This window comes from Chrysochloris asiatica, unplaced genomic scaffold, assembly GCF_000296735.1.
Source record: "Chrysochloris asiatica unplaced genomic scaffold, ChrAsi1.0 scaffold00137, whole genome shotgun sequence".
NCBI classification, from domain to species: Eukaryota; Metazoa; Chordata; class Mammalia; order Afrosoricida; family Chrysochloridae; genus Chrysochloris; species Chrysochloris asiatica.
The window spans coordinates 3,575,014-3,586,226 of NW_006408655.1; the positions used below are offsets into that span (position 1 = coordinate 3,575,014).

Consider the following 11,213-nt stretch of genomic DNA (forward strand, 5'->3'; position numbering starts at 1 on the left):
GGAACCAACTCAACAACACACCACTACCACCACCACCACCATATGCTCTTTGCTTATGAGTGCTTAGCAAATAAAACAAGTGATTCCCCCATTTTGTTAAATTTGATGGTTATCAATTCAGCTATCCTCAGGTCTCTCAATGGACACACAAAAACCTATTCTTATCAAGTCAATTCTAACTCACCGAGACCCATAGAGCCAGGTTTCCAAGGCTGTAATGCTTGGGGAAACAGATTGCTTCCTCTCATGAAGCAGTGGCTGAATTAGAACTGCCGACCTTTCAAATAGAAGCTAGCCCTTAACCTAACCACCACATCACCAAAATAATGACATCACATCCGATGTTTTGTTTTCTTGACATCAAAGCAAATCAAAAAAGATTTCATATTGAGGATGGAGAATGTCTGTGGCCTTTGTAGATCCTTTTGAATTACTCTGGAGGTCAAATCAGACCTTTTTGTTCATTCAGCCTTGTCATTAAGTAGCTAAAAGATTACCTAGAAAGAGCTATTCTAGTCTTACATTGTCAAGTTAATAAATTTAGTCTAGTTTCCCTGTTCTTCTAGGTTTCTCATTCTTGGCATAAGACAATTATACAGTACTCCCCACACCCACCCTCTCTGCCAATCTCCCAGCTTCCTACAGCAGTACTTCTAGAATGCCCTTCCTGAATTGGCCTTCTCTGGTTGACATGGGCCTAGCTGAGCACATTGACTTCCTCTCCATGACTGACCCCCTGTCTCTCAGCCCTCACCCTTCACTCCCACAACTATAGAAATATCTAACAAAATATTTTTAAAAGTGAATACTTGAATTATCTTTTGGGCTAGGTATTCTCTTTTCATTTGTTATGTTAATCTCATTCCCCAAACTTTACAAATAACGTAGTGCTTGAAAATAAGGAACTCTGGTGTTGCAGTGAATTAAGCATCTAACTGTTAAGCGAAAAGCTGGCAGTTCAGATCCACCAGCTGCTCCATTGAAGAAAGATGAGGCTATCTGCTTTCAAAAAGGTTTGCAGTCTCAGAAACCCAAAGGCGTAGCTCTACTCTGTCTTGTCCAGATCCCTGTGACAGAGTGAGTCAAAATTAACTTGATGGCAGTGGCTTTGGTTTTGGTTTTTCAGAATATAATGGGCATGGTTCTGCGTACTTTATGTGTATTATACTATCTAGGGTTTAATTTAGCTTTGAAAATTAATAAGAATATAGATTAAGGAAGATAATTTAATTTTGTTGAGATAGGAAAATATGAAAGGATAAATACTAGATTATTAACATGGGTAACCTGGAGGTGTGAAATAGGAAGGAAGTAAAAGAAGGGATACAAGGAAGAGGGCAAAAAAGACAAAAGTAAATAAAATATGATGTATATGATACACTAATTGCTGGAAATTAAAATGTATGAATGGGTTGTTTGGTCAGACACCTAACCTTTAGAAAGCCCATGATGCATTGAGAGAAAAAAAGAAGTTGCAAAGAAATGTAAATGCCACACAAAACTCACACATACATACATATGTGTGTGTGTTTTGAAACTATTCTGTGAGAAGACAAAAAGCCTGGAAGGAGATGGAGACCTCCTTGGTCATTTACATTTTTTACCTCAGGGATATGGCCTTTATATGGGGATGTCAAATAGCAATTCATCATGCATTTGTGCATAATTTTACTTGTTGCCTTAAGCAAATGTTACTTTTTAATCTGGTAAATATTAAGTGAAATTGTTTAAAAGGAAAACATTTGGGATGGAATTGATGAATAGAAATCAGTTTGATTAAAAGACTTCAATTTTTACTTCAATATAACAATTTATTCATTTCTGTGGAAGACAAATTGACTAGAATTTATTAATTTGATTTTGAATCACAGATTGTTGAGTATAATTTGTAAATCTTGGTAATATCTATTTATCACATTCCACTGAAATCTATAAAAACGTACAGAAAAGAAACTTTTAAAAATACATATTAAAACATCTTTCTTTCAAATGACCAGCTGAAGCCCAGGATGTACTTAAACTGTCTCTTCAGAATAGCATGCACAGTTTCCTCTAAAATACTCAACTATTTAGAAAGATTTTTTAATATAAGTATCTAAGTCAAAGACTTTATTCATACTTTTTTTTTTTTCCCAAAGTGACTAAAAAATTCAGTAGAATGTGAAAGTAATTTGTACCTTTAGAGTAATTTCCTCCCTATAACTTTTCTGATATTTGCTGATAGGATTATATGACTTTGATCTACTCTGGTGTGGCACTGTGGGTTAATGCGCTGGACTGCAAAGCCATCTGAACGGCAAGTTAGTGGTTCAAGCTTACTAGCTGCACCTCGGAAACCCTATACAGGATAACTATGGGTTGGAACTGACTTGGTGGCACTTAACAACAACAACATAATGTAATTGTTTTGTAGCTTAAGAAAAAGGGATATCTATGTACCTACAGGAAAAAGGTTATTTTCTATTATTTTTACACATACGGTTAATAAAATCATTTCTCTAGCTTTAGTGGCTTTTCTATTTTTCTACAATATCTATGCCTACTATTTTCTTTAAGATTAAGACCTAAATTTCCATGTAGTTGAAGTCCTTAAAGAACTATCAAAGGAGAAATTTACTCAATTTGTATTTATTCAGCCTTGTGTGACTCTATAGGATCAGCACTGAACTGCAACTCACAAGGTCGATAGTTCAAAGCCACCAGCTGCTCCTTGGAAACCCTATACAGGGTCACTATGAGTCAGAACCAACTCAACAGCACTTAACAATAAAAGCAACTTTATAAATAGATAGATGTATCACTCATCTTGTTTTCCGTATAGTTAGGCTTTCCCCCCCCCCACCATTATTTTTTAGCTAGTATTCCAAGTTACTTTCCTAAGGAATTTATGTTAATAATTATACTCAAACACCAACATTTTGTTTTAAGGTGAAGTTTAGAGTAGTGTTGATGTCAGTGAAATGGCAGTTTTAATATCTCTAGTAATTCAATTAACCCAAAATGAACAAATGTCTCCTATTTGGGGACCACACCATTTCTTCGCACACATGAAAGATTCACAAGTAAGATTCACATTGTCAAATGAACACCCACAAGGAATAAACCTTAAGGACTGTGACAATAAAACACAAATACTCCAAGTTTGGACAATTCTAATAGATTTTCACTTGAATCTCAGCAATTTCAGAACAATCAGATCTCAAGTGCTTTACTTTTTAAAAAAGAATATTTACATACAGAAAGGAAAGTGTTAAAAACTGGCACCAACCATCCCTCCTGCAGCACTCTATATTTAACCCGGGTCAGTAGTTCACTGCAAGGACCACACAGAACTTAGACCCCATCCTCACCGTCACAGGGTTTATTAGGGAAGTTGGAACGTTACAATGCTCTTCCTGTTTCTGTTAGGTGCCATGGCATCAGTTCCTACTCATAGTGCCTCTATGTACAACAGGATGAAGCATTGCCCAGTCAGTGCCGTCCTCACAATTGTTGTTATATTTGAGCCCATTGTTGCTGCCATGGTTTCAATCCATTTCGATGGGGGTCTTCCTCTTTTTCACTAACCCTCAACTTTACCAAGCATGATGCCCTTCTCCAGGGACTGGTCCCTCCAGATAATATATCCAAAGTGTAAGAGACCAAATCTTGCCATCTTCACTTCTAAGGAGCAGTTTGGCTGTATTTCTTCAAAGACAGATTTATTTATTTTGGCATGCCACGGTACTTCCAATATTAATTGCCAACACCACAATCCAAATGCCCAAATTCTTCCATAATTTTCCTTATTCATTTTCCAATTTTTATATTTATTTGAGGCAACTGAAAATACAGTGTGGCTTGGGTCAGGCACACCTTAGTCATCAAACTGACATCTTTGCTCTTCATCACCTAAAAGAGGTCTTTGGCAGCAGATTTGCCTAATGAAATCCATCATTTCATTTCAGGACTGCTCCTTCCATTAGTGCTTATTGTGAATCCAAGCAAACTATATAGAGTTTTTGGCAACTTCAGTCTTTTCTCTGTTTATAATATTATTTATTGGTTCAGTTTCTCGGATTAGTTGTTCAGCATACAAATTAAGTAACTATGGTGAAATGATACAACCTTGGTGCACACCTTTCCTGATTTTAAACCCTTCTATAGTTCATTGTTCTGTTCAAACAACTGCCTCTTTGTAGGTAGACTCCTCATGAGCACAATGAAGTGTTCTGTAATGCCCATTCTTTCCAATGTCATTCATGGTTTGTTATGATCCAAACAGTCAAATACCCTTGCATAGTCAGTAAGGCTCATGATTCTGTAAGAAAACATAGTAAGTAAACATCTCTCTGGCACTCTCTGCTTTTAGCCAAAATTCTTTTGATAAAAGCAATAACTTCCTAGAAGAGTTCCACAACCTCTTCTGAATCTGGTCTTAATTTCTGGTAAGTCCCTGCTGACGTACTGCTACAACCATTTTTTAAATTATCTTCATCAGAAATATACTTGCATGTGAATTTAATGCTATTGTTCCATGATTCCCACTTTCCGTTGGGTCATTTTTCTTTGGAATGGGTCCAAATATGGATCTCATCCAGTCAGTTGGGCAGGTAGCTGTCTTCCAAATTTCTCTTCTGTCGGTTTGTCATGCTGTGGTGGCTTGTGTGTTGCCATGTTGCTGGAAGTATGCCATTGGTATTTTAAGTAACAGCAGGGTCACCCATGGTAGATAGATCTCAGTGCAGCTCCCAGTCTAAGACAGACTAAAAAGAATGAGAGTCAAGCTGCTTCTGAGTAGTTGTTGTGGTTAAGTGCTGTCCAGTCAGTTCCAAATCATAGTGACCATATATAGGGTTTCTGAGGTTTGAACCTTGACCTTGTGGTTTTCAGTCTAGTGCTCATCCTACAGTGCCAGCCACATTGTCAAGTATAGTACTAGAAAATGAGCCCCTCAAGTTGAAAGGCCCTCAGAATACAACTGGGGAAGAGCTGCCTCATCAATGTAAAGTTAAACTGAGTGACATTAATGAAGCAAATTTTAAGAACCTTAATTTATTAATGAGGCACAACTAAAGATGAGAAGAAAACTGCAAACTTCCATTAGTAATTAGAACATGGAATGTATGAAGCACAAATCTAGGAAAACTGGAAGGTGTCAAAAATGAAGTTGAACACATAAAGATCGATGTCCTAGTCATTATTAAGCTGAACTGGACTAATATTGGCTATTTTAAATAAGATAATCATATGGTTTACTATGACATCACATGCATTATCAAAAAGAACATTTCAAGATCGATCTTCAAGTACAATATTGTCTGTCATAGGAAAATATCGATGAACCTACAAGGAAGATGAGCAAATACTTCTATTTTTCAAATTTATGCACCAGTCACTAAAGCTAGAGATGATAATCACTGGACCACAAGGTCAGTTTGAACCACAAGGTTAGCAGTTCAAATCCACTAGCTGCTCCTTGGAAACGCTATAAAGAATCACTAGGAGTCACAATAATAACGGCAATGCAGCACTGGAGATGCTCACTCATCTATGCCAAGAAATCTGTATGACAGCTACTTAGTTACAATGCAGGATCAGAAAATGCTCAGGAATCAGGTCATCTTTGGTAAGTATAGCTTCTTCTGTGCTGTGCCCAGAGGCAGGCCTCTCTCTAGCCCTTGGCAATTCATATGGCCCCTGCTCTACTTGGCAATGTTACAAAGCTTTTTTAGGGCTGCTGATAAATGCCCAAAGGGAACTCCACTCTGCTTTAAACCACTGTCAGAACTTGCTCAGCTCTAGCTCCATGGATCAGGAAACTTAGCTTCCCAATGAAGTACCTGAAGGTACTCCACTCCAAGGCACTCAGTTGTACTTGTTCTGTGGACCACGATTTTCACCAGTCTTTCCCATGCTGTGGCTCTTGGTTCTACTGCCACTCCTCTGCTACTCCTCCAATGTCAACCTTCTGTCCTTGGGTCAAATTTCAATGCACAGGGTTCTCTGGGTCCAAAGGATGCACTTCATTTCTAGCCTTTCTTCCTTAATGATAATGAGATCCTCCTTTTGCTTAAAATGACACCGATCATCCTTACTGCGGCAATGGCCACACAGAACTCAGACGCAATACTCACAATTAGATGGTTTATTAGGGAAGTTAATAAATTGTGATTTGGGGTCAGAAATATTCAGGGCATAGTTTTCCAGTCAGGGCAGGCTCTCTTCTGCCACACCCACCAGAAGACCTCTTTGTGCTTGGGCAATGTTACAAGACTCTTTGGGAGCTGCTGGTAAAAGTTCCCAAGGCACACTACTCACTCTAAGCCTCATCCTGAAGTTACTTAGGCTCTGGCTCCATGAATTAAGTTCCTGGAGTCACCCTGCTCTGCAAGTAAGCCTCCTGCACAAAGTCACTACTCTGTCTCATGCTCTGGCACTTGGTTCTGCTATTGCTGTTCCACTACTATACTCTGGTGGCACAATTTTCTGTCCTTGGTTCAAGAAGCTTCAATGTGCAGAGATCTCGGGGTCCAAAGGATGAGCTCCACTCCTGGCTGTTCTTTGATGGTAGTGAGGTCCCCACTTCCGCTGCTGAAATGGTTCATTTTATACCTATGTTAGAATTCCAAGTTTACACATCACAACTAACTGCTAACAGTAATTTATAATTATATCATATCATCCTATAAGTATCTTCTCCCACCTTTTCTTACCCACATCCATCAGGAAAAGAATTGTTTGGTGGGTGTTAAAAAGACTAAGACTAGAAGAGACATATTAAATAATTCACTACACCACAGCATCCTACCCCACCATCTTTTACCCAGACCCATCAGGAAAAGTCTCTTGGTGGAGTTAACATAGACTATGGAATACCAATATAGTTTTGTAGGATAAGCACTGGACTACTAACCATAAGGTTGATGGTTTAAACCCATCTGCTGCTCCTCAAGTTGGAACTGACTTAATGGCACTTAACAGCAACAACATGGCTGAAAGAGACATTAAATAATTTACTACACTGATAAAAGCATTTTTACAGACTTCCTTGAACTACTAAGTTTTTTTTCAAGAAACTGCTTTTATGAGTAATTATTATTGAGCATTCAAATGTTCAAATTTAAAAGAAAGATTGAGAAAAAATGTAATTACTGTGTGCTGAAAAAGCATTGCCCAGATTTTAAATACATATTCAAAAGCTAGTTTTGAATCCTATTTTATAGCATGTACTATTAACTTGATAGGAAATGCAGCCAAGTCCTTAGTAATTTGCACCCTGTTATTTCTGATAAATAAGCAAGTGCACATACACTTTCACACCCATTAGCAAGCATGTCCTACTAAGACAATTCTGATATGTTTACTGCTTAGTGGTACAACTCTCTTGAGACACAAATTTGTCTCCATTGCTGAATCTTCTGAAGGCTGTCCATATCAAAGAAGATGCTCCCAGCATTCTAAGTTCCGTCACGTGTGACCCTCAATAAAGTGAAAATAATGAAATACTAGTAGGAGTGGCCCAATTAGATTATTAACCTAAATCTTAAATCTGTGGTCTTTAGTTATCACCCCTGTGTAATGAAAAATAAATATGCTCTTTGATTTACTGAAATTGTTCACTGCTTAAAAATGTGATACCATTTCAACCTGAGAAAAATGATAACTAAAGTCAAGTTAAATATTGAACACTGGTGAAAAATGAGTCGATTTCTGAAAACAAGAAAGAAGCATGAAGAAATCAAGTCGTACATTGTTCATAAAGTCAATAAGGTGATAAATACTGAGAACAAAGTCATCTTGCAAAACACTATTAAAATAATAAACTTTCATTATGATTTGGTATATCATTTTTGGTTTCTTATCTAAGTTACCACATTCCTGGTGACTCATTATTGACTGATGTGCATCGTTTTATTCCATGACAGATCTTCTCAAAGACCTTTACAGTTGTTCTGTTTTGTCCTTACCTATCACATTTTGCCTCATTTTCAGTTGTGGACAAGAATGGAAAGGAAATCGTTGCCACATCAAGGTTGACTCTCCTCCTCCTGCAAACTTCACATACATGCAAAATAGTAAGTGACATTATCACTGAACCAAGTGTTTGATTGGGGTTTCTCTAATTTTAGGTTTTCACTGCAAATTTATTGTTTTCTTTGGTTTGACATTTCAGATATATGGAGTTTCCTGGGTATCGGACTGGCTTTCCTGATGACTCATATTATAGTTGCTGTCTTGTGTTTCCTTGGGAATAGAAAACTACCCAGAAGGTAAATTGTGCTTTTAATTGCAGGACAAAACAAGATACTGCAGAAAAAGTTTTGAGACATTTGATTTGCCATGTTTCCTTTCACACCATATTACATTCGGGAAGCTTTAATGTTTCCATACTTTGTGTATTTATCTTTTTGAGCAAAAAGAGGGGCCACCTAAGGATAAGTAAACTTCTGATTTTTAAGAAAAAGTCTCAAGTTTACCTTTAAGATTATGTTAGGAGCAATTTTGATGACACCAAAAAACAAAGCCAACGTGGCATTATCACAGACTGAGAAGAGATGAGGGGATGGATGCACCCCTTTCTTGTAACATCTTGGAAAGACAGGGGAACATCAAAAGAGAATCATTCTTAGCTTGACAAAGGAAGCCAGACTCTAGTCACCAATATCCAAAGTAAAATCCTCCCATGTCCTATAAAAGGTATAGAATAGAAGTCAAGAGCTGCTATGCCAGAAGGAACACTGTAGGCGAGGCCTATGGGTCATTCCAGGGAACTCGCAATCTGAAACGCTCCATAAGACCCTAAAAGCTTCCTGTAGTCTCATGTGGGACATGGGTCACTCCAATAATAAGGTATAATCAGGATTTTTTTAATTAAAGAAATATATTATCTGCATTTAAACAAAAATAGGTGGCATTCACATAACTTTAAATTGTACATTTAAAAGTGAAGGATTCAGTGGCATTAAATTCATTTACAATATTGGACAACACAACTTCTATTGAGTTCCAAAATGTTTTCATCACCCCATTTCCATACCCATTAACCAATCACTCCCCATCCCTCCTTCCTCCAGTCCTTAGAAACCACCAATATCATTTTTGTCTTGATTTTTCATATAAATGGTGGCATACAATATGTGACACTTTGTGTGTCTGCCTTCTTGTTTCCTCTTGCATACCTGAGTTTGTGGTCAGTGATTTATATTTTCTGTAATACTGCTGTATCACAGAGCAATGGATAACTCCATTTTCATTTGTGTCAACTTGTATGTCCCATTTGATAAATTCTCAAATCCTCAGTCTTAAATTATGTTAACTAGTAGCCGCCAAACCTGATATCATTAATAAAGGCCAAGTTATTATGATGTTCATTAGAAAAAGATATGACATTTTCTATCTATTTCAATTAAGATCTTACCTATTTCCTCAAGTCCTCAATATTTTTACATGCTACAATAAGCCAAACAATGTGGATACAAATGTGAATCAGAAGCAGTCTGTACTTAAAGAAGTGTGTAATGTAATGGGACAAACACATGAGCCACTAACTGGTATAATGTTTGTATGCTAGATACATATAAACATGATACTATATTAACAAAACAAGCAAAACATACAGAAAAAATCCTGAATTTCATACATTTAGAAGATTCATGATGTATAACATTTAGGTCTACTAAGATCTCTTTGTTGTTGTTGTTAATGGCATCAGGTCGTAGCCTGACAGAAGCGTATCTGCTTTCTTCTAGATCTTTCATTCTTCTTCACTTTCATACTTTCCCTACTTTTGGCCCTCGCTTTCTTTTTTTGCTCAACTTTTTCCTTGATCTCGTTCCCTCTTCTTGTACCCATCTTCTGTTCTTCTTGGTCTCCATCGCCATTTTGTGTGTGTGTGTGTGTGTGTGTGTGTGTGTGTGTGTCTTCAGTCTCTCTTCCCATTCCTTATAGGAGTACCTTGGTTTTGCGCCTGTATCTGGTCCACTTCTGTTTGTCATAGGAAATGTTATTTATCTATATGTAAATGGCTTCACATAATCTCGTTCTTACGGAAATGCATTACTAAACCCTGGTTTCATACCATACTTTTTACCATTTGTAGAATACAACATCTAATTTTTTTCTAGATATTATGACATCAGCATATTGGATGTTAATGCCTATCATTTCCACATCCTGGTATTCACCTTTGGGGTCTTAAAAATAAAAGATAACTTCATTAGTTGAGATGAAAAACTTAGATACATTGCTTTTATCATTGTATTAAAACACTCTCTGATCTGACAATAACAATCCCTCATGAGCAAGTATCACAGGAAATTGAATGAAATTGGCTATACCCCTCAAATGAGAGTCTTCAAGTGCAATGCATTTTAATTAACTGCCAAAGGCTACTAGTAATTGAGGTCAGGTACCACCCCTAACAGGGTCTCAAATGAAGCAGAACCATTTTGATTGCAATTACCTACCTTTCATCTTTGTCTACATAAAGGAAAGACCAAAAAGACAAAAAGTATATTTGAAGTCATTGTCTTTGTCATAATGTGGTTTTTATTGTGAAAGTTTTTAATCTCTTTTTCTAGAAGAGGTGAAAAACAAGTAACAGCCAAATGAGGGAAGGGTATCCTAGTTATGCATAACTCTCAGAAATTGTACCAAATGACCTGGGATTTCTTTTGAGTCCATGTGAGGAAGCACTGACAATAGAGATTCATTGGAGTTGTGAGGTTATTTAAACAGTAGCTATTTCTGTTGAGGTTATGCCCCATCAAGATTGGTGTTGAGACAAAGTCTGGGCTCAAGTCAGACACAGTTGCCTCTTTCTAAAAGGTTTTCAATAAGAGAAAGGGTCCAAGTAAAATTTATTCATAGATAGATACCAGAAATTCATACATGTACACATTTGCAATGGAGGTCAATCCAGAGCAAAGGCTACCAAAATGTCAGAAGTGCACTAACCTTTTGTACAATAAGAGGTGCCTTCCTATCATTGACAAGTAACTAGTTGCATAGGAAGATTCCAATCTCATCTTTCCTTATTTTCTGTATCTACCCACAGAACTAAGTCTTGAAAAAGATAGTGATGAGGCGGGTAAGGGTGTTTCTGAGCAATTTATGACCTTCACCCTCTTTTACACTCCAAGCAGCCAGGTTAAAACCTTAAGTCTCTAATAGGAAAGGATAGGAGACAAATAGAGTTTATAATCTCTAAGACATTCATTAGAAAATTTAAA

The 11,213-nt window shown here is 37.1% G+C and overlaps 1 protein-coding gene across 1 annotated transcript in view; it reads left to right on the top strand.

Moving 5' to 3' along the window:
* Positions 1-11,213, top strand: part of MALRD1 (MAM and LDL receptor class A domain containing 1) — a 1,127,868-nt gene that overhangs the window by 1,073,220 nt on the left and 43,435 nt on the right. Inside the window, exons 37-38 of the mRNA XM_006869907.1 lie at positions 7,975-8,057; positions 8,156-8,252. Coding sequence (XP_006869969.1) covers positions 7,975-8,057; positions 8,156-8,252 — 180 coding nt within the window. The remainder of the gene's footprint in view (positions 1-7,974; positions 8,058-8,155; positions 8,253-11,213) is intronic.